This window comes from Carcharhinus amblyrhynchos, unplaced genomic scaffold (assembly GCF_965287045.1).
Source record: "Carcharhinus amblyrhynchos unplaced genomic scaffold, sCarAmb.v2.hapA scaffold_797, whole genome shotgun sequence".
NCBI lineage: Eukaryota > Metazoa > Chordata > Chondrichthyes > Carcharhiniformes > Carcharhinidae > Carcharhinus > Carcharhinus amblyrhynchos.
In genome coordinates, this window is record NW_027650537.1 from 5,248 (window position 1) to 29,559 (window position 24,312).

Consider the following 24,312-nt stretch of genomic DNA (forward strand, 5'->3'; position numbering starts at 1 on the left):
TATCGGCTCCTTACTTCCAGTCCCATCGACACACATCAGCATCAACACACAACATGGAGCCTCAGAGCTCCACGTGCCCTAGCCTGCAATCTCCACACGAGCCATCCCGTGGGGCAAGGCGGGGGGATGATGCTTGCCCCATTACTGTAATGCGATTGGACACATCAGACTGGGATTCGGGAATCTCTCTCTGTTCCATCCACACAATCCGTGGGAATCAGGAAGTGCGTCTGCATCCTCAAAGCCAGGCCTCCACCACTGCCCCCCCCCACCCCACAGTACCTGGCAGATACACACAGAGACCCCTCTCTCCCTCCCACTATCCTCTCTGGGACTCAGTGCCGAGGAGGAGGATGCTGAGGGACCCTGAAGGGTGGGTTACAGACACAGAGTCTGCATGGTTCAGGCAAAGAGTTCGTGATGGGGGTGGGTGGGGAATTTGGGGTGCAAGGAGTCTGAGGGGGTGGTATAGAGGAGATCAGTCAGGCATCTGGGAGGGAGGTGCAGGAGAGTTCAGGTGTGGGGGGAGGGGGCAGGAGAGACAGGGCTCGGGGGCGGGGGGGAGGAGAGTGTGGAGAGGGGTTGCGGGGAGAGGAGGAAAGGGGGGTTACGGGGCAGGGGGAGGAGAGGGGGTTACGGGGCGGGGGGAGGGGAGGAGGGGGTGCAGGGGTGCGATGTTGCCGATGAGATAAAAGACAAAACAAGAAAAAGAAAAAGTTTAGAAACTTGTACTTTCCCCCAGAATGAACACTCCCTGGGCCTTTCCTCACCGGGGTCTGGGTCACAGTCGGGGGGGGGTTAATGTGGGGACTCCTCCCCTCTGCGCTGGGCTGCCCTGGGACACCGGTTCTCCCTCAGACAGAGCAAACGGCCGAGCTCAGAACCTGTGTGACGGTGGCTCGCTATCCTTCTTCCTCAGCTCCTCCTTGTAGCAGCAGGAGCAGTAATTACCCGTCTCCGGGTGTCCGTAGAAATTGCAGTTAGTCTGGCGGCAGCGTGTCTGCTGGATGGAGTATAGACTGCGACCCTTACTGGGGTCCAGGCAGCCCTCGGGGGCCGAGGATTCAGACGGCTCGGCGAATCCGTTGCTGAAACTGTGGTAGGAGCTGTTACAGGAGGAGGTGGGGTAATCGGGGGGCTTCGTCCGTCTCTGCGGGGGCCGGGTGGCAGGAAGAGGAGTGGGCTGGGCTGCCCCCGGCAGAGTGCCCTTGCCCGCAGTGCCGGGGTAAGGTGGTGTAGGAGAGCAGGCTGTTAGAGGAACCCCCTGCCACCTGCCTGCGGATCTCCTTGTAGCTGGGGGGCTGGGGGTTAAACTCGCTCGTCAGCAGGCTGGGCCGGGGTATAGACAGGGCACCGGTGAAGGAGGGCTGCTGGTAGCCAGAGAGTTTAGCAGCGGGGGGATGAGACAGCCCCTGACAGCTGTAGCCCTGGGCCGAGGGGCTGTAGGAGCTGACGGGAAGGTGGTCACCCTGCGGCTCATCGGCCAGCTGCTCCTGGGAATCGAACCTGGCCTGGGTGGACAGCTCAGCGGGGTCACCTTTCTTATTGGCCCCTCCATTGGACGAGCCTTTCTTTCCCATCTCCTTCTGCTCCTGCTCGGTGAAGTAACGTTCCTCTGCGTCTGTCAGGTAACGTTGGATCATTTCCTCCTGGTAAGGGTGACGGTGGCTGGTAGTGAGGAGGCTGGTAAAGATGAATTTCCGTTCGCCCTGCATGGCTGCCCGGAGAATACTCAGGCTGAGCTTCACATCGTTGCTGTATTTGTAGGGGTCGGGGGCGGGCTGTGATTTGGACAGAGCTCTGTCCCCCGGCAAGGCGCTCTCTGGACCACTCTCCTTGCTGTTTTTCTTCAAGGAGCCCTTCTTCCTGCTCTTGTCCAGCGTGCCGTTCTGCCCGTTGCCTCTGCTACCCTTCCCGTGGATGAAGCCCATGTTCTTTTTCAGTTTGCTGCCTAAGCTTTTACCAAAGCTGCCCAGTTTGTTAGCCACCGATTCGGCCCTCCTCTTCTCCTTCTCTTTCTTGGCCTTCTCCTTGCTGCCGGCCTTTCCGCTGTTCCCGTTGGAGCTGCTGCACACCGACTCCTTGTCCGACTCTCCCGACTCGGCCACGGAACGGGCATCGTCCCCTCCGGAAGCGATGGGAGATTCGGGCTGGGCCAGGGGGGCCTGCTGCGAGGGAAAAGGCAGGCGGTTAGAAAGCAGCGCCACACGCCCACGCTCCAGAACCTCAGCATGGGGCTGGTCGCACAATCCCCCTGTACCTCTCTCCCACCCGTCCTGCCTGATGGCCATTCGGCCCATTGTGTCTGCACCAGCTCTCTGAATGAGTGGCTCACTGAGGGCCATTCCCCTGCTTAACCCCATCCCCCACACTTCCTTCAGGATGGGAACAGGATCATAGGATTGATAATACAATCCCTACACTGTAGGAGGGTGCCATTCGGCCCATCGAACCTGTACTGACCACAATCCCACCTAGGCCTTATCCCCATGCATTTACCCCAGCTAATCCCCTGACACTAAGGGGCAATTTATCAAGGCCAATCTACCCTAACCTGCACATGTTTCGGACTGTGGGAGGAAAGTGGAGCACCCGGAGGAAACCCACGCAGACATGGGGAGAATGTGCAGACTCCACACAGACAGTGACCCAAGCCGGGAATCGAACCCGGGTCCCTGGTGCTGTGAGACAGCAGTGTTAACCCACTGTGTCACCGTGCTGCTGGGAATCGAACCCGGGTCCCTGGCGCTGTGAGACAGCAGTGCTAACCCACTGTGTCACCGTGTCCCCCGGGAATCGAACCCGGGTCCCTGGCGCTGTGAGGCAGCAGCGCTAACCCACTGTGTCACTGTGCTGCTGGGAATCGAACCCGGGTCCCTGGCACTGTGAGACAGCAGTGCTAACCCACTGTGTCACCGTGTCCCCCGGGAATCGAACCCGGGTCGCTGGCGCTGTGAGACAGCAGTGCTAACCCACTGTGTCCCCGTGCTGCTGGGAATCAAACCCGGGTCGCTGGCGCTGTGAGACAGCAGTGCTAACCCACTGTGTCACCGTGCTGCTGGGAATCGAACCCGGGTCCCTGGCGCTGTGAGACAGCAGTGCTAACCCACTGTGTCACCGTGCTGCTGGGAATCGAACCCGGGTCCCTGGCACTGTGAGACAGCAGTGCTAACCCACTGTGTCACCGTGCTGCTGGGAATCGAACCCGGGTCCCTGGCGCTGTGAGACAGCAGTGCTAACCCACTGTGTCACCGTGCTGCTGGGAATCGAACCCGGGTCCCTGGCGCTGTGAGACAGCAGTGCTAACCCACTGTGTCACCGTGCTGCTGGGAATCGAACCTGGGTCCCTGGCGCTGTGAGACAGCAGTGCTAACCCACTGTGTCACCGTGCTGCTGGGAATCGAACCCGGGTCCCTGGCACTGTGAGGCAGCAGTGCTAACCCACTGTGTCACCGTGCTGCTGGGAATCGAACCCGGGTCCCTGGCGCTGTGAGGCAGCAGTGCTAATCCACTGTGTCACCACCAGAGGAGACAGTGATGGTGGGTGAAACTTGCTGGCTTCCATTCAGGGAAAACACTGTGACACCTCAGGGTTTCCAAGTGGAAGGAGGGGGGTAGGGGGTGGATGGAGGGTGGGGGGGTAGGGGGTGGGGGTGGAGGGTGGAGGGGGGGTGGGGGGTGGAGTGTGGGGGGAGCGATGAGTGGGGCCCGTTCACTGTGCTTGCCTGTGTCATCGTGGGACAGAAATCTCTTACCTGGGTTTCCGAGGCCAGTTGGATCCAGGTCACATTCATGTATGTGTGCAGTAAATGTAACTTAGCTTCCAATGAAAGAGTCACACTGGAGAGAGACAGAGAGAGAGAGACAAGAAGTGTCAATCAGCACTGGGGAGAGAGGGAGGAGTGGAGACGGAAGTGAGGCGGGGGGAGGGAGGGTGGGGAGAGAGGGTAGCGAGGCGGGGGGGGAGGGAGGGAAGCGAGGCGGGGGGAGGGAGGGAGGGAGGCGAGGCGGGGGGGAGGGGGGGGAGGGAGGGAGGCGAGGCGGGGGGAGAGGGAGGGGGGGAGGGAGGGAAGCGAGGGGGGGGGAGGGAGGGAGGGGGATCGTCAATGTGATAGACAGCAGAAATTAAGCAGACCAACAAACCTTTCACAGTGAGGGTAGGTGCAGTGAGAGTGGGGCGCCCCCCCCGCCCTGGGGTCCCTGCCTGGACCACCCCACCGCGGGGGGAGTCACTGCTAGCCTCGCCCCCTGGGGGGGGGGTCACCGCCAAACCTCCGCATCAACATCCTGAACAGCGTCTGTCACACACACATACCTGGCCAAGCGTACATTGTCAGTGTCATCTGGTCCCCATTCCCAATCCTTCCCCGGATCCACTGCAAAGTGAACAGGAAGCAGCTTGTGTTCGGAATCAGTCAGAGGGATCACAGCTGGAAGTGGGAAGAGTAAAGGATTATCAGGGAGGTATTGAACTGTGTCAGCTGCTAAGAATCATAGAATCCCTACAGTGCAGGAAGAGGCCATTCAGCCCATCGAGTCTGCACCAACCACAATCCCACCCTGGTCCCATCTCTGTAACCCCAGGTATTTACCCTCCTAACCCCCTGCTACTAAGGGGCAATTTAGCACGGCCAATCCACCGAACCTGCACATCTTTGGAGTGTGGGAGGAAACCAGACCACCCGGAGGAAACCCACGCAGACACGGGGAGGACGTGCAGACTCCACACAGACAGTGATCCAAAGCCAGGAATCGAACCCGGGTCCCTGGGGCTGTGAGGCAGCAGTGCTAACCCACTGTGTCACTGTGCTGCTGGGAATCGAACCCGGGTCCCTGGCGCTGTGAGACAGCAGTGCTAACCCACCGTGTCACCGTGCTGCTGGGAATCGAACCCGGGTCCCTGGCGCTGTGAGGCAGCAGCGCTAACCCACTGTGTCACCGTGCTGCTGGGAATCGAACCCGGGTCCCTGGCGCTGTGAGACAGCAGTGCTAACCCACTGTGTCACCGTGCTGCTGGGAATCGAACCCGGGTCCCTGGCGCTGTGACGGTGTACAGCTAACCCACTGTGTCACCGTGCTGCCAGGAATCGAACCCAGGTCCCTGGCGCTGTGAGGCAGCAGTGTTAACCCACTGTGTCACCGTGCTGCTGGGAATCGAACCCGGGTCCCTGGCGCTGTGAGACAGCAGTGCTAACCCACTGTGTCACCGTGCTGCTGGGAATCGAACCCGGGTCCCTGGCGCTGTGAGGCAGCAGTGCTAACCCACTGTGTCACCGTGCTGCTGGGAATCGAACCCGGGTCCCTGGCGCTGTGAGACAGCAGTGCTAACCCACTGTGTCACCGTGCTGCTGGGAATCGAACCTGGGTCCCTGGCGCTGTGAGGCAGCAGTGTTAACCCACTGTGTCACCGTGCTGCTGGGAATCGAACCCGGGTCCCTGGCGCTGTGACGGTGTACAGCTAACCCACTGTGTCACCGTGCTGCCAGGAATCGAACCCAGGTCCCTGGCGCTGTGAGGCAGCAGTGCTAACCCACTGTGTCACCGTGCTGCTGGGAATCGAACCCGGGTCCCTGGCGCTGTGACGGTGTACAGCTAACCCACTGTGTCACCGTGCTGCCAGGAATCGAACCCAGGTCCCTGGCGCTGTGAGGCAGCAGTGTTAACCCACTGTGTCACCGTGCTGCTGGGAATCGAACCCGGGTCCCTGGCGCTGTGACGGTGTACAGCTAACCCACTGTGTCACCGTGCTGCCAGGAATCGAACCCAGGTCCCTGGCGCTGTGAGGCAGCAGTGCTAACCCACTGTGTCACCGTGCTGCTGGGAATCGAACCCGGGTCCCTGGCGCTGTGAGACAGCAGTGCTAACCCACTGTGTCACCGTGCTGCTGGGAATCGAACCCGGGTCCCTGGCGCTGTGAGACAGCAGTGCTAACCCACTGTGTCACCGTGCTGCTGGGAATCGAACCTGGGTCCCTGGCGCTGTGAGACAGCAGTGCTAACCCACGGTGCTGAGGGAGAACATCCACAAGTTCAAATCATTACTGAGAAAGGGAGAAAGGAAAGGAGTGGCATTTATACAGCATCAGTCACCACCTCAGACGTGCTGTCCAGCCACTTAATCCTACCTCTAAGGACATGATTGGTCATTCTAACCATGCAGGGAGAGTGGCGGACAATCTGTGGACAGGAAAATCTCCCTAACAACAAGCAAGCAGAGATGGTTTACTCATGTTTATTGAGGGATAAATACTGAGCCCATGGACAGCAGAGAAGGACTAACCTCAGGCCTCCTGCAGTAAGTAAGAGTGTGTGGGGAGGATTCCCGCGTCAGTACCTTGTTCTTTGCTGGACTCACTCTGTTCCATGGAGACCAGAGCAGAGAAGTGAGCCTGATCATAGGCCAGGACCAGTGGTGAGCGGTGGCACTTGTTAGCTGGAACCTCCAGAGGCAGATAAATTCCCCCAAACGGTATCGGAGCAAAGGCTGCAAGGCAAGGTGTGTGAGAGCCACTCAGTACAGCTAGACACACTGCCGGTGACACGTATCCCCATGGAGAACAACCTACTCATCGCCACTGTCTCACTGTATCCCCATGGAGAACAACCCCATCCCCGTATCCCCATGGAGAACAACCCCGTCCCCGTCCCCCTCCCCCCCCCAACCCCTGTCACCATATCCCCATGGAGAACAACCCTGTCACCGTATCCCCATGGGGGACACCCCCTCCCCAGCACCAGAGTGTTTGATGGGGACAGTATAGAGGGAGATTTATTCTGTATCTAACCCCGTGCTGTACCTGTCCTGGGAGTGTTTGATTGGGGACAGTATAGAGGGAGCTTTACTCTGTATCTAACCCCGTGCTGTACCTGTCCTGGGAGTGTTTGATGGGGGGGACAGTGTAGAGGGAGCTTTACTCTGTATCTAACCCCATGCTGTACCTGCCCTGGGAGTGTTTGATGGGGGGACAGTGTAGAGGGAGCTTTACTCTGTATCTAACCCCATGCTGTACCTGTCCTGGGAGTGTTTGATGGGGGACAGTATAGAGGGAGATTTATTCTGTATCTAACCCCGTGCTGTACCTGTCCTGGGAGTGTTTGATGGGGGGGACAGTGTAGAGGGAGCTTTACTCTGTATCTAACCCCATGCTGTACCTGCCCTGGGAGTGTTTGATGGGGGACAGTATAGAGGGAGATTTATTCTGTATCTAACCCCGTGCTGTACCTGTCCTGGGAGTGTTTGATGGGGGGACAGTGTAGAGGGAGCTTTACTCTGTATCTAACCCTGTGCTGTACCTGTCCTGGGAGTGTTTGATGGGGGGGACAGTGTAGAGGGAGCTTTACTCTGTATCTAACCCCGTGCTGTACCTGTCCTGGGAGTGTTTGATGGGGGGACAGTGTAGAGGGAGCTTTACTCTGTATCTAACCCCATGCTGTACCTGCCCTGGGAGTGTTTGATGGGGGGACAGTGTAGAGGGAGCTTTACTCTGTATCTAACCCCATGCTGTACCTGTCCTGGGAGTGTTTGATGGGGGACAGTATAGAGGGAGATTTATTCTGTATCTAACCCCGTGCTGTACCTGTCCTGGGAGTGTTTGATGGGGGGGACAGTGTAGAGGGAGCTTTACTCTGTATCTAACCCCATGCTGTACCTGCCCTGGGAGTGTTTGATGGGGGACAGTATAGAGGGAGATTTATTCTGTATCTAACCCCGTGCTGTACCTGTCCTGGGAGTGTTTGATGGGGGGACAGTGTAGAGGGAGCTTTACTCTGTATCTAACCCTGTGCTGTACCTGTCCTGGGAGTGTTTGATGGGGGGGACAGTGTAGAGGGAGCTTTACTCTGTATCTAACCCCGTGCTGTACCTGTCCTGGGAGTGTTTGATGGGGGGACAGTGTAGAGGGAGCTTTACTCTGTGTCTAACCCCATGCTGTACCTGTCCTGGGAGTGTTTGATGGGGGACAGTGTAGAGGGAGCTTTACTCTGTATCTAACCCCGTGCTGTACCTGTCCTGGGAGTGTTTGATGGGGGGACAGTGTAGAGGGAGCTTTACTCTGTATCTAACCCCGTGCTGTACCTGTCCTGGGAGTGTTTGATGGGGACAGTGTAGAGGGAGCTTTACTCTGTATCTAACCCTGTGCTGTACCTGTCCTGGGAGTGTTTGATGGGGGGACAGTGTAGAGGGAGCTTTACTCTGTATCTAACCCCGTGCTGTACCTGTCCTGGGAGTGTTTGATGGGGGGACAGTGTAGAGGGAGCTTTACTCTGTATCTAACCCCGTGCTGTCCCTGTCCTGGGAGTGTTTGATGGGGGGACAGTGTAGAGGGAGCTTTACTCTGTATCTAACCCCGTGCTGTACCTGTCCTGGGAGTGTTTGATGGGGGACAGTGTAGAGGGAGCTTTACTCTGTATATGAGGCTGGCCGAGGGGATGGGGCTCACCGGGGGGTGGAGAGGAGACGGGGCTCAATGGGGGTGGGGTTTACACTTTCTATTCCGAGCTCTGTGTTCGCTGTGGCGCACTGTCAGTGCGCTCCTGGCTCACACCTACCTTCTCCACCCGAGTCTCGCAGCATCGTATCTGCTACCACCACAATCGGCCTCCGCAGTACGTGAGCTAGAACAAAAACATGGAACTCCTCCAGACTCTCGTACACTGGTTCCTCCGAACAGTCCACACTGTAACAAACCACTGGAGATTAACATCAGAGTCACACACTGGGGTGGGGGGATGGGGCGGGCAGGGGAGACAGACAGAGCCCTTGGGTGATTGGGGGGGGGTGGGGGAGGAGGAGAACAGAGCCCAGGGTGGGAAAACTCGGGCACATCGTGGATATCTGTGAGGATGGATTGGAGGGATCCCGCGGACACCCAGAGTCACCGTGTCGGGTTCCAGTCTCACAGCATCCAGAGACAAAGACCAAGGCTGTAACACAGAAATCCCCCACCACAGAGAGACCTATAACTATTCACCCACCCCATCATAGAACCCCACACAGAACACCCTCCCACAGGCACTGTCACCGCAGAGAGACCTATAACACCCCACACCAACCTCCGTCATAGAACCCCACACAGAACACCCTCCCACAGACACTGTCACCGCAGAGACCTATAACACCCCCACACCAACCTCCGTCATAGAACCCCACACAGAACACCCTCCCACAGACACTGTCACCGCAGAGACCTATAACACCCCCACACCAACCTCCGTCATAGAACCCCACACAGAACACCCTCCCACAGGCACTCCCACTGCAGAGAGACCTATAACACCCCCACACCAACCTCCGTCATAGAACCCCACACAGAACACCCTCCCACAGACACTGTCACCACAGAGAGACCTATAACTATTCACCCACCCCATCATAGAACCCCACACAGAACACCCTCCCACAGACACTGTCACCGCAGAGAGACCTATAACCCCCCCCACACCAACCTCCGTCATAGAACCCCACACAGAACACCCTCCCACAGGCACTCCCACCGCAGAGAGACCTATAACACCCCCACACCAACCTCCGTCATAGAACCCCACACAGAACACCCTCCCACAGACACTCCCACTGCAGAGAGACCTATAACACCCCCACACCAACCTCCGTCATAGAACCCCACACAGAACACCCTCCCACAGACACTCCCACTGCAGAGAGACCTATAACACCCCCACACCAACCTCCGTCATAGAACCCCACACAGAACACCCTCCCACAGGCACTCCCACCGCAGAGAGACCTATAACACCCCCACACCAACCTCCGTCATAGAACCCCACACAGAACACCCTCCCACAGACACTGTCACCGCAGAGAGACCTATAACACCCCCACACCAACCTCCGTCATAGAACCCCACACAGAACACCCTCCCACAGACACTGTCACCGCAGAGAGACCTATAACACCCCCACACCAACCTCCGTCATAGAACCCCACACAGAACACCCTCCCACAGACACTGTCACCGCAGAGAGACCTATAACCCCCCCACACCAACCTCCGTCATAGAACCCCACACAGAACACCCTCCCACAGACACTGTCACCGCAGAGAGACCTATAACACCCCCACACCAACCTCCGTCATAGAACCCCACACAGAACACCCTCCCACAGACACTCCCACTGCAGAGAGACCTATAACACCCCCCACACCAACCTCCGTCATAGAACCCCACACAGAACACCCTCCCACAGACACTCCCACTGCAGAGAGACCTATAACACCCCCACACCAACCTCCGTCATAGAACCCCACACAGAACACCCTCCCACAGACACTGTCACCGCAGAGAGACCTATAACACCCCCCCACACCAACCTCCGTCATAGAACCCCACACAGAACACCCTCCCACAGACACTGTCACCGCAGAGAGACCTATAACACCCCCCACACCAACCTCCGTCATAGAACCCCACACAGAACACCCTCCCACAGACACTGTCACCGCAGAGACCTATAACACCCCCCACACCAACCTCCGTCATAGAACCCCACACAGAACACCCTCCCACAGACACTGTCACCGCAGAGAGACCTATAACACCCCCCCACACCAACCTCCGTCATAGAACCCCACACAGAACACCCTCCCACAGACACTGTCACCGCAGAGAGACCTATAACACCCCCACACCAACCTCCGTCATAGAACCCCACACAGAACACCCTCCCACAGACACTGTCACCGCAGAGAGACCTATAACACCCCCCCACACCAACCTCCGTCATAGAACCCCACACAGAACACCCTCCCACAGGCACTGTCACCGCAGAGAGACCTATAACACCCCCCACACCAACCTCCGTCATAGAACCCCACACAGAACACCCTCCCACAGACTGACAGACACTCCCACCTGGAGAAACCTGGATCTCCACCCTCCCCACTGACCCCTGAGACAGTAGCCCCCCCCAGACAGACTGATAGAACACCCCGCCACCCCAACCCCAGACAGAGCTGTATATCCACTCCCCACACACAGCCCCCTCCTATAGAGCTGTCAGACAGAGTGACTGACACTCCCTCACCCCCTGCACCCTGACCCTCTCTCGCACCCCCCCCCCCCACCCCGCGCTGTAACTACCACCCTACAGACCACCTTCCACAATGGGACGGACCCTTCCACCTCCAGACAGACCCTGTACCACGCTGTCTCCCCGCCCCGGGAGGGGGGTACTTGCCTGTTCAGTGCAGGGAAGGTCGATGTCGCCAGTCTCCTGAAAAATAAACACAAGAATTTAAATCTGTGTCTCACAACCCTTCATAATATCACCATTTCCCCCCTCCCCCAGGGGTCTCTCCACCTGTGTCACTGTGCTGCTGGGAATCGAACCCGGGTCCCTGGGGCTGTGAGACAGCAGTGCTAACCCACTGTGTCACTGTGCTGCTGGGAATCGAACCCAGTCCCGGATGCTGTGAGACAGCAGTGCTAACCCACTGTGTCACCGTGCTGCTGGGAATCGAACCCAGTCCCGGATGCTGTGAGACAGCAGTGCTAACCCACTGTGTCACCATGCTGCTGGGAATCGAACCCGGGTCCCTGGCGCTGTGAGACAGCAGTGCTAACCCACTGTGTCACTGTGCTGCTGGGATCGAACCCGGGTCCCTGGCGCTGTGAGACAGCAGTGCTAACCCACTGTGTCACCGTGCTGCTGGGAATCGAACCCGGGTCCCTGGGGCTGTGAGACAGCAGTGCTAACCCACTGTGTCACCGTGCTGCTGGGAATCGAACCCGGGTCCCTGGGGCTGTGAGACAGCAGTGCTAACTCACTGTGTCACCGTGCTGCTGGGAATCGAACCCGGGTCCCTGGTGCTGTGAGACAGCAGTGCTAACCCACTGTGTCACCGTGCTGCTGGGAATCGAACCCGGGTCCCTGGTGCTGTGAGACAGCAGTGCTAACCCACTGTGTCACCGTGCTGCTGGGAATCGAACCCGGTCCCGGATGCTGTGAGACAGCAGTGCTAACCCACTGTGTCACCGTGCTGCTGGGAATCGAACCCGGGTCCCTGGTGCTGTGAGACAGCAGTGCTAACCCACTGTGTCACCGTGCTGCTGGGAATCGAACCCGGGTCCCTGGCGCTGTGAGACAGCAGTGCTAACCCACTGTGTCACTGTGCTGCTGGGAATCGAACCCAGTCCCGGATGCTGTGAGACAGCAGTGCTAACCCACTGTGTCACTGTGCTGCTGGGAATCGAACCCAGTCCCGGATGCTGTGAGACAGCAGTGCTAACCCACTGTGTCACCATGCTGCTGGGAATCGAACCCGGGTCCCTGGCGCTGTGAGACAGCAGTGCTAACCCACTGTGTCACTGTGCTGCTGGGATCGAACCCGGGTCCCTGGGGCTGTGAGACAGCAGTGCTAACCCACTGTGTCACTGTGCTGCTGGGAATCGAACCCAGTCCCGGATGCTGTGAGACAGCAGTGCTAACCCACTGTGTCACCGTGCTGCTGGGAATCGAACCCAGTCCCGGATGCTGTGAGACAGCAGTGCTAACCCACTGTGTCACCATGCTGCTGGGAATCGAACCCGGGTCCCTGGCGCTGTGAGGCAGCAGTGCTAACCCACTGTGTCACCATGCTGCTGGGAATCGAACCCGGGTCCCTGGCGCTGTGAGACAGCAGTGCTAACCCACTGTGTCACCGTGCTGCTGGGATCGAACCCGGGTCCCTGGGGCTGTGAGACAGCAGTGCTAACCCACTGTGTCACTGTGCTGCTGGGAATCGAACCCAGTCCCGGATGCTGTGAGACAGCAGTGCTAACCCACTGTGTCACCATGCTGCTGGGAATCGAACCCGGGTCCCTGGCGCTGTGAGACAGCAGTGCTAACCCACTGTGTCACTGTGCTGCTGGGATCGAACCCGGGTCCCTGGCGCTGTGAGACAGCAGTGCTAACCCACTGTGTCACCGTGCTGCTGGGAATCGAACCCGGGTCCCTGGGGCTGTGAGACAGCAGTGCTAACCCACTGTGTCACCGTGCTGCTGGGAATCGAACCCGGGTCCCTGGGGCTGTGAGACAGCAGTGCTAACTCACTGTGTCACCGTGCTGCTGGGAATCGAACCCGGGTCCCTGGTGCTGTGAGACAGCAGTGCTAACCCACTGTGTCACCGTGCTGCTGGGAATCGAACCCGGGTCCCTGGTGCTGTGAGACAGCAGTGCTAACCCACTGTGTCACCGTGCTGCTGGGAATCGAACCCGGTCCCGGATGCTGTGAGACAGCAGTGCTAACCCACTGTGTCACCGTGCTGCTGGGAATCGAACCCGGGTCCCTGGTGCTGTGAGACAGCAGTGCTAACCCACTGTGTCACCGTGCTGCTGGGAATCGAACCCGGGTCCCTGGCGCTGTGAGACAGCAGTGCTAACCCACTGTGTCACCGTGCTGCTGGGAATCGAACCCGGGTCCCTGGCGCTGTGAGACAGCAGTGCTAACCCACTGTGTCACCGTGCTGCTGGGAATCGAACCCGGGTCCCTGGCGCTGTGAGACAGCAGTGCTAACCCACTGTGTCACCGTGCTGCTGGGAATCAAACCCGGGTCCCTGGCGCTGTGAGGCAGCAGTGCTAACCCACTGTGTCACCGTGCTGCTGGGAATCGAACCCGGTCCCTGGCGCTGTGAGACAGCAGTGCTAACCCACTGTGTCACCGTGCTGCTGGGAATCGAACCCGGGTCCCTGGCGCTGTGAGGCAGCAGTGCTAACCCACTGTGTCACCGTGCTGCTGGGAATCAAACCCGGGTCCCTGGCGCTGTGAGACAGCAGTGCTAACCCACTGTGTCACCGTGCTGCTGGGAATCGAACCCGGGTCCCTGGCGCTGTGAGACAGCAGTGCTAACCCACTGTGTCACCGTGCTGCTGGGAATCGAACCCGGGTCCCTGGCGCTGTGAGACAGCAGTGCTAACCCACTGTGTCACCGTGCTGCCCTAAACTTTTACCCTCCCTCTCCCTCCATTCCCCACACCCCCTCGTTCCTCCTCCTTTGCTCCTAATCCCCCTCGCCCCCTCATCCTCACCCTCTCCCTAGCCCTTCTTACCCTCCGCAGCCGCTGCCGTTGGTTCCGTAATGAATTCGAGGCTCACTGGATGCCAGTTTTATAAGCTCGTTCCATTCCTTCTGCCACTCTTCCTCAGTGTAAAGCAAACCAGACTGCAAAGGAAAGGAGACCCAGTCAAGCAGCTGCTACAACCTCGCTCTGGGATAGGGAGCAGCGGGCCTCAGCATTCTCACAGCACCGAGCACAGGATAAGAGATGGTGAGAAGACGAATGGAAGTGTTTGGGAAGTTGGGTCACTTATTTACCTCCTTGTTCTGTTGCGTTTGTTGCCACCGCCATCTGCGTTTCAAAGCTTCCTTCTCTGCCCCCTTTTCCATCATCGAATAAAGAGCCTTCCTTAACATCAGGTCCCGATCATGGAATCCCCACATCCCTGCGGAGAAACCGCAGAACAACATGTCGTCAAAAGCCTCGAGATCCAGTGTCACACACTGGAGACTGCTCGAGATGTTCAAGAGAGGATTATCACTCAATTACCAGTGTCCATATCACCAACAACCTGTCCTGGCTCCCCGCATGCTGACACTATAGTTAAGAAAGCCCACCAATGCCTCGACTTTCTCAGAAGACTAAGGAAATTTGCTACGTCCACCACGACTGTCACCAACTTTTACAGACGCCCTATAGAAAGCATTCTTTCCGGTTGTATCACAGCTTGGTATGGGCTCCTGCTCTGTCCAAGACCGCAAGGAACTACAAAAGGTTGTGAACGTAGCCCAATCCATCACGCAAACTAGTCTCCCATCCACTGATTCTGTCTACACTTCCCGTTGCCTCAGGAAAAGCAGCCAACACAATTAAGGACCCCACACACCCCGGACATTCTCTCTTCTACCTTCTTCCATCAGGAAAAAGATATAAAAATCTCAGGTCATGTCCCTAGTGACTCAAGAACAGCTTCTTCCCTGCTGCTGTCAGACTTTTGAATGGACCTACATTGCATTAAGTTGATATTTCTCTACACCCTAGCTGTGACTGTAACACTACATTCTGCACCCTCTCCTTTCCTTCTCTATGAAACACTATGTTTTGTCTGTATAACGCTCAAGAAACAATACTTTTCACTGTATTAATACACGTGACAATAATAAATCAAATCAGAGACCGTAGTCTGATCGAGCTGTTCGAGAGAGTGACGGTTACAGACTGATCGAGCTGTTCGAGAGAGTGACAGTTACAGACTGATCGAGCTGTTCGAGAGAGTGACGGTTACAGACTGATCGAGCTGTTCGAGAGAGTGACGGTTACAGACTGATCGAGCTGTTCGAGAAAGTGACGGTTACAGACTGATCGAGCTGTTCGAGAGAGTGACGGTTACAGACTGGAGACTGATCGAGAGAGTGACGGTTACAGACTGGAGACTGTTCGAGAGAGTGACAGTTACAGACTGGAGACTGATCGAGAGAGTGACGGTTACAGACTGGAGACTGATCGAGAGAGTGACGGTTACAGACTGGAGACTGATCGAGAGAGTGACGGTTACAGACTGGAGACTGATCGAGAGAGTGACGGTTACAGACTGGAGACTGATCGAGAGAGTGACGGTTACAGACTGGAGACTGATCGAGAGAGTGACAGTTACAGACTGGAGACTGATCGAGAGAGTGACGGTTACAGACTGGAGACTGATCGAGAGAGTGACGGTTACAGACTGGAGACTGATCGAGAGAGTGACGGTTACAGACTGATCGAGCTGTTCGAGAGAGTGACGGTTACAGACTGGAGACTGATCGAGAGAGTGACGGTTACAGACTGGAGACTGATCGAGAGAGTGACGGTTACAGACTGGAGACTGATCGAGAGAGTGACGGTTACAGACTGGAGACTGTTCAAGAGAGTGACAGTTACAGACTGGAGACTGATCGAGAGAGTGACAGTTACAGGCTGGAGACTGATCGAGAGAGTGACGGTTACAGACTGGAGACTGTTCGAGAGAGTGACGGTTACAGACTGGAGACTGATCGAGAGAGTGACGGTTACAGACTGGAGACTGTTCAAGAGAGTGACGGTTACAGACTGGAGACTGATCGAGAGAGTGACGGTTACAGACTGGAGACTGATCGAGAGAGTGACGGTTACAGACTGGAGACTGATCGAGAGAGTGACGGTTACAGACTGATCGAGCTGTTCGAGAGAGTGACAGTTACAGACTGATCGAGCTGTTCGAGAGAGTCACAGTTACAGACTGGAGACTGATCGAGAGAGTGACGGTTACAGACTGGAGACTGATCGAGAGAGTGACGGTTACAGACTGGAGACTGATCGAGAGAGTGACAGTTACAGACTGGAGACTGATCGAGAGAGTGACAGTTACAGACTGGAGACTGATCGAGAGAGTGACGGTTACAGACTGGAGACTGATCGAGAGAGTGACAGTTACAGACTGATCGAGCTGTTCGAGAGAGTGACAGTTACAGACTGGAGACTGATCGAGAGAGTGACAGTTACAGACTGGAGACTGATCGAGAGAGTGACAGTTACAGACTGATCGAGCTGTTCGAGAGAGTGACAGTTACAGACTGATCGAGCTGTTCGAGAGAGTGACAGTTACAGACTGGAGACTGATCGAGAGAGTGACGGTTACAGACTGGAGACTGATCGAGAGAGTGACAGTTACAGACTGGAGACTGATCGAGAGAGTGACGGTTACAGACTGGAGACTGATCGAGAGAGTGACGGTTACAGACTGGAGACTGATCGAGAGAGTGACAGTTACAGACTGGAGACTGATCGAGAGAGTGACAGTTACAGACTGGAGACTGATCGAGAGAGTGACGGTTACAGACTGGAGACTGATCGAGAGAGTGACAGTTACAGACTGGAGACTGTTCGAGAGAGTGACAGTTACAGACTGGAGACTGTTCGAGAGAGTGACGGTTACAGACTGGAGACTGTTCGAGAGAGTGACAGTTACAGACTGGAGACTGATCGAGAGAGTGACAGTTACAGACTGGAGACTGATCGAGAGAGTGACGGTTACAGACTGGAGACTGATCGAGAGAGTGACGGTTACAGACTGATCGAGCTGTTCGAGAGAGTGACAGTTACAGACTGATCGAGCTGTTCGAGAGAGTGACAGTTACAGACTGGAGACTGATCGAGAGAGTGACGGTTACAGACTGGAGACTGATCGAGAGAGTGACGGTTACAGACTGGAGACTGATCGAGAGAGTGACAGTTACAGACTGGAGACTGATCGAGAGAGTGACGGTTACAGACTGGAGACTGATCGAGAGAGTGACGGTTACAGACTGGAGACTGATCGAGAGAGTGACGGTTACAGACTGGAGACTGTTCGAGAGAGTGACGGTTACAGACTGGAGACTGATCGAGAGAGTGACAGTTACAGACTGGAGACTGATCGAGAGAGTGACAGTTACAGACTGGAGACTGATCGAGCTGTTCGAGAGATTTTTGGATGGCAAAATCCCACTTACCTAAAGAAGCAGCGTGAAGCAGACAGTTGCCATCACCAGTGGTTGCAAGGGGCAGCAAACGTTGGCAGACAGCGTCAACATTTGCCCACCAATTCAGACGGCCTGAGGGGAACAAGAAAGGAAAATAATCTGTCTGAAAGCCACCATTACTCAGACTGCGCCAATCTTCCTCCAGTGCAATCGCACTCTCACTAATCACAGACTCATCACCCATCACACAAACCAGCCTCCCATCCATTGTCTACACTTCCCACTGCTCGGGAAAAGCAGCCGGCATAATCCAGGAACCCCCCCCCACGCACCCCGGACATTCTCTTTTCCACCTTCTTCCGTCAGGAAAAAGATACAAAAGTCTGAGCTCACGTACCAATCATCTCGAGAACAGCTTCTTCCCTGCTGCTGTCAGACTTTTGAATGGACCTACCTCGCATTAAGTTGATCTTTCTCTACACCCTCGCTATGACTGTAACACTACATTCTGCACTCTCTCCCTTCCTTCTCTATGGACAGTATGCTTTGTCTGTATAGTGTGCAGGAAACAACACTTTTTACTCTACACTATACTGATTGGAATTGATTTATTATTGTCACATGTATCGGGATGCAGTGAAAAGTATTGTTTCTTGCTTACTACGCAGGCAAAGCATACTGTTCATAGAGAAGGAAATGAGAGAGTGCAGAATGCAGTAATACATTCATAGCTAGGGCGCAGAGAAAGATCAACCTTCAAAGGACAAAGGTCCATTCAAAAGTCTGACGTCAGCAGGAAAGAACCTGTTAATGAGTCATTGGTATGTGAACTCAGACTTTTGTATCACAGACTGTACCTGTCCTGGGAATGTTTGATGGGGACAGTGTAGAGGGAGCTTTACTCTGTATCTAACCCCATTCTGTACCTGTCCTGGGAGTGTTTGATGGGGGGGACAGTGTAGAGGGAGCTTTACTCTGTATCTAACCCCATGCTGTACCTGTCCTGGGAGTGTTTGATGGGGACAGTGTAGAGGGAGCTTTACTCTGTATCTAACCCCATGCTGTACCTGTCCTGGGAGTGTTTGATGGGGACAGTGTAGAGGGAGCTTTACTCTGTATCTAACCCTGTGCTGTACCTGTCCTGGGAGTGTTTGATGGGGACAGTGTAGAGGGAGCTTTACTCTCTGTATCTAACTGTAGTGCCTGATTCAGGGTGCTTTAGATGGTGTGATGTTGGTGCTCTGAGCCGGCAGGGAGAGAGGAAGTAGTGCCGTCCCTGAGCCTGAAACTACAGCTGGCTTGTTGACTTGATCAGGAGTTCAATCCGTGGGCTCTAGTAACAAACACTGAGCTTGGGTTTCACTTGCTGGCCTTGGCTGTAGTGCTGTTTCTCCTGAGTGGATTGTGATGGGACGTGTGGTGAGGGATCAGTTACCTGGGAGAAGCTGCCTCTTTCACACAGACTGGCGCAGCGCGCGCGCGCGCGCGCGCACACACACACACACACACACACACACACACACACACACACAGCAGATGGCTACACCCAGTAAGGGGTCAAGACAGCCGGAAACAAGAACCAGGTCAACGCTGGCGGCCCCCCAACCTCACCCGGACTCAGTGTTAGTCACTGAATGGAAGGCACAGTAATTAGCACAGTGTCAGGGACCCGGCTTGGGTCACTGTCTGTGCGGAGTTTGCACATTCTCCCCATGTCGGCGTGGGTTTCCTCTGGGTGATCATAGAATCCCTACAGTGCAGGAGGAGGCCATTCAGCCCATCGGACCTGTACTGACCACTATCCTACCCAGGCCCTATCTCCACAACCCCATGCATTTACCCTGCTACTCCCCCTGACACTAAGGGGCAATTTAGCACGGCCAATCCATGTTAACCCGCACATCATTTTTTTCAGACTGTGGGAGGAAACCGGAGCACCCGGAGGAAACCCACGCAGACATGGGGAGAACGTGCAGACTCTGCACAGACGGGGACCCGAGCTGGGAATCAAACCCGGGTCCCTGGCGCTGAGAGACAGCAGCGCTAACCCACTGTGTCACCATGCTGCCGGGAGTCAAACCTGGGGTCCCTGGCACTGTGAGGCAGCAGTGCTAACCCACTGTGTCACCGTGCTGCTGGGAATCGAACCCGGGTCCCTGGCGCTGTGAGGCAGCAGCGCTAACCCACTGTGTCACCGTGCTGCTGGGAATCGAACCCGGGTCCCTGGCGCTGTGAGGCAGCAGCGCTAACCCACTGTGTCACCGTGCTGCTGGGAATCAAACCCGGGTCCCTGGCGCTGTGAGACAGCAGCGCTAACCCACTGTGTCACCGTGCTGCTGGGAATCGAACCCAGGTCCCTGGCGCTGTGAGGCAGCAGTGCTAACCCACTGTGTCACCGTGCTGCTGGGAATCAAACCCGGGTCCCTGCGCTGTGAGACAGCAGCGCTAACCCACTGTGTCACTGTGCTGCCCCTACTCTGTGCCCTGGGGTTTCTTCCCACAGTCTGAAAGATGTGCTGGTTAAGTGCATTGGCTGTGCTAAATTCTCCCTCAGTGTACCCAAACAGGCACCGGAGTGTGGGACTGGGGGATTTTCACAGTAACTTCATTGCAGTGTTAATGTAAGCCTAATAACTGTAAGAAAGTGTAATAAAGCCTGGAAGGTGATGATCTTTACCGGCTTGTTCCAGTGCTACCAGCATGGACTGCTCGATCAGGTCCCTCTCGATGAAGTTTCGGAAATCCTCTCGGTATACAGTCAGGTCAGGCAGCTGGAAGGTACAGACGGGGGTCTCCAGTGAATGCTCACTGCCACTGTTGTTCGACATGTGGGAACGTGCTAGAGAGACAATGGTGGAGCTGGCGTGAGAGATTCCCCGTGTCAGCCGTTTCTCTGCTCAAAGTAAAACATCCGCATTAAACAGCACGGCAAACTCACTCTGTCCCTATCGATCCCCAGTCTCCCGCCAGGAGCATCACCCTTCCCCATTCTCTCTGACAGCACCCCCCTTCCCCATTCTCTCCAACACCCCCCTTCCCCATTCTCTCCAACGCCCCCCTTCCCCATTCTCTCCAACGCCCCCCTTCCCCATTCTCTCCAACGCCCCCCTTCCCCATTCTCTCCAACGCCCCCCTTCCCCATTCTCTCCAACCCCCCCCTTCCCCATTCTCTCCAACCCCCCCCTTCCCCATTCTCTCCAACCCCCCCCTCCCCCATTCTCTCCAAACCCCCCCTCCCCCATTCTCTCCAAACCCCCCCCTCCCCCATTCTCTCCAAACCCCCCCCTCCCCCATTCTCTCCAAACCCCCCTCCCCCATTCTCTCCAAACCCCTCCCTCCCCCTCACCACCCCCACCTTTGCCACCTCCCGGGGGTGGGCATGGGAATCCACACTGTCTCCCCAAGGGGGTGGGGAGGATCCAGAGCCTCTCTGGGGGTGGTGTGGGGATCCTGACCCTCTCCCAAGGGGGCGGGGAGATTTCGGACCCTCTCCTGGGGTGGGCAGGGAGAATCTGGATCCTCTCCTAGAGAGGTGGGGGTCCGGATCCCCCCTTTCCCTGGGGAGATCCGGACCCTCTGCTCCCTCCCTCCCCGCTCAGGCAGCGCTGCCTCTCCTGTCACCCACATGGCAGCTGCCAAGACTCCACCTGATACACGAGATGGCAGCTAGAATTCACCCATTCAGCCTCCCAAAACTTGCTCCTCCGTTCAGCAGTGTCATGACACCTACTGCACCCACCCCACCACCTTAGTATCCGACTCTTTGTTCCTGGACTGTGTGCCCTTGTCCACAGCTCACAATGAGCTTCGTACTTTGTATAAACTTTGACGCTGTGATCTGTATACCAAGGTCAAGGCCATAACACCCATCAGCAAAAATAATTGGGGCAGCACGGTGACACAGTGGGTTAGCACTGCTGTCTCACAGCGCCAGGGACCCGGGTTCGATTCCCAGCAGCACGGTGACACAGTGGGTTAGCACTGCTGTCTCACAGCACCAGGGACCCGGGTTTGATTCCCAGCAGCACGGTGACACAGTGGGTTAGCACTGCTGTCTCACAGCGCCAGGGACCCGGGTTCGATTCCCAGCAGCACAGTGACACAGTGGGTTAGCACTGCTGTCTCACAGCGCCAGGGACCCGGGTTCGATTCCCAGCAGCACGGTGACACAGTGGGTTAGCACTGCTGTCTCACAGCGCCAGGGACCCGGGTTCGATTCCCAGCAGCACGGTGACACAGTGGGTTAGCACTGCTGTCTCACAGCGCCAGGGACCCAGGTTCGATTCCCAGCAGCACGGTGACACAGTGGGTTAGCACTGCTGTCTCACAGCGCCAGGGACCCAGGTTCGATTCCCAGCAGCACGGTGACACAGTGGGTTAGCACTGCTGCCTCACAGCACCAGGGACCCGGGTTCGATTCCCAGCAGCACGGTGACACAGTGGGTTAGCACTGCTGTCTCACAGCACCAGGGACCCAGGTTTGATTCCCAGCAGCACGGTGACACAGTGGGTTAGCACTGCTGTCTCACAGCGCCAGGGACCCGGGTTCGATTCCCAGCAGCACGGTGACACAGTGGGTTAGCACTGCTGTCTCACAGCACCAGGGACCCGGGTTTGATTCCCAGCAGCACGGTGACACAGTGGGTTAGCACTGCTGTCTCACAGCGCCAGGGACCCGGGTTCGATTCCCAGCAGCACAGTGACACAGTGGGTTAGCACTGCTGTCTCACAGCGCCAGGGACCCGGGTTCGATTCCCAGCAGCACGGTGACACAGTGGGTTAGCACTGCTGTCTCACAGCGCCAGGGACCCAGGTTCGATTCCCAGCAGCACGGTGACACAGTGGGTTAGCACTGCTGTCTCACAGCGCCAGGGACCCAGGTTCGATTCCCAGCAGCACGGTGACACAGTGGGTTAGCACTGCTGCCTCACAGCGCCAGGGACCCGGGTTCGATTCCCAGCAGCACGGTGACACAGTGGGTTAGCACTGCTGCCTCACAGCGCCAGGGACCTGGGTTCAATTCCCAGCAGCACGGTGACACAGTGGGTTAGCACTGCTGTCTCAGTGCCAGGGACCCGGGTTCGATTCCCAGCAGCACGGTGACACAGTGGGTTAGCACTGCTGTCTCACAGCACCAGGGACCTGGGTTCAATTCCCAGCAGCACGGTGACACAGTGGGTTAGCACTGCTGTCTCACAGCACCAGGGACCTGGGTTCAATTCCCAGCAGCACGGTGACACAGTGGGTTAGCACTGCTTTCTCAGTGCCAGGGACCCGGGTTCGATTCCCAGCAGCACGGTGACACAGTGGGTTAGCACTGCTGTCTCACAGCGCCAGGAACCAGGGTTTGATTCCCAGCAGCACGGTGACACAGTGGGTTAGCACTGCTGTCTCACAGCGCCAGGGACCCGGGCTCAATTCCTGGTTTGGGTCACTGTCTGTGTGGAGACTGCATGTTCTCCCCATGTCTGCGTGGGTTTCCTCCGGGTGCTCTGGTTTCCTCCCACAGTCTGTAAGACGCACTGGTTAGGGTGCATTGGCCGTGCTAAATTTTCCCTCAGTGTATCCAAACAGGCTCTGGAGTGTGGTGACTAGGGGATTTTCACAGTAACTTCACTGCAGTGTAGGGCTATAATAAATAAATCTTTGTCTCAGTGTTAAACAAGTGGACAATGCAGCATCCCTAACTCAGTGAAACAATTCCTCTGTAGTCCCAACTCCCAGCGCAGCCAGCCACACACACCCACCTTGTACAGGGTCCTCCGGTCTCGGATGCACGGACCGCAGTGTCCTCGATGTTTCCTTGTCCTGAACCTTGACCCCACGCCCTTCATTGAAGGAGTACGGGAAATTCCCAGCATTCACCTGACGGAGCTGTTCAAAATCATTCAGCGCCGCCGTCATGTCCCAGTTTTTACCTGCGAGAGAGACTGGTGTTTAAACAGGTACAGCACTCGGCCCCGGGGGGCGGGGGGGGAGCGTCCGGCCCTGGGGGGCACGGCAAAGCGAGAGAGAGAGCGCACGGCAAAGCGAGAGAGAGAGCGCACGGCAAAGCGAGAGAGAGAGCGCACGGCAAAGCGAGAGAGAGAGCGCACGGCAAAGCGAGAGAGAGAGCGCACGGCAAAGCGAGAGAGAGCGCACGGCAAAGCGGGAGAGAGAGAGCGCACGGCAAAGCGAGAGAGAGAGCGCACGGCAAAGCGAGAGAGAGAGCGCACGGCAAAGCGAGAGAGAGCGCACGGCAAAGCGAGAGAGAGAGAGCGCACGGCAAAGCGAGAGAGAGAGAGCGCACGGCAAAGCGGGAGAGAGAGAGCGCACGGCAAAGCGAGAGAGAGAGCGCACGGCAAAGCGAGAGAGAGAGCGCACGGCAAAGCGAGAGAGAGAGCGCACGGCAAAGCGAGAGAGAGAGCGCACGGCAAAGCGAGAGAGAGAGCGCACGGCAAAGCGAGAGAGAGAGCGCACGGCAAAGCGAGAGAGAGAGCGCACGGCAAAGCGAGAGAGAGAGCGCACGGCAAAGCGAGAGAGAGAGAGCGCACGGCAAAGCGAGAGAGAGAGAGCGCACGGCAAAGCGAGAGAGAGAGCGCACGGCAAAGCGAGAGAGAGAGCGCACGGCAAAGCGAGAGAGAGAGCGCACGGCAAAGCGAGAGAGAGAGCGCACGGCAAAGCGAGAGAGAGAGCGCACGGCAAAGCGAGAGAGAGAGCGCACGGCAAAGCGAGAGAGAGAGAGCGCACGGCAAAGCGAGAGAGAGAGAGCGCACGGCAAAGCGAGAGAGAGAGCGCACGGCAAAGCGAGAGAGAGAGCGCACGGCAAAGCGAGAGAGAGAGAGCGCACGGCAAAGCGAGA

At 56.8% G+C, this 24,312-nt stretch overlaps 1 protein-coding gene across 1 annotated transcript in view; it reads right to left on the bottom strand.

Annotated features, from left to right (window-relative positions):
* Positions 1-650: 650 nt before the first annotated feature.
* LOC145340134 (OTU domain-containing protein 7B-like) overlaps positions 651-24,312 on the bottom strand; it is a 52,162-nt gene continuing 28,500 nt past the window's right edge. The window contains 12 exon segments of the mRNA XM_080184562.1: positions 651-1,138; positions 1,140-2,168; positions 3,756-3,840; positions 4,316-4,430; positions 6,334-6,483; positions 8,547-8,674; positions 11,193-11,228; positions 14,044-14,156; positions 14,310-14,437; positions 17,502-17,603; positions 20,149-20,364; positions 23,219-23,389. Coding sequence (XP_080040688.1) covers positions 878-1,138; positions 1,140-2,168; positions 3,756-3,840; positions 4,316-4,430; positions 6,334-6,483; positions 8,547-8,674; positions 11,193-11,228; positions 14,044-14,156; positions 14,310-14,437; positions 17,502-17,603; positions 20,149-20,364; positions 23,219-23,389 — 2,534 coding nt within the window. The 3' untranslated portion in view covers positions 651-877.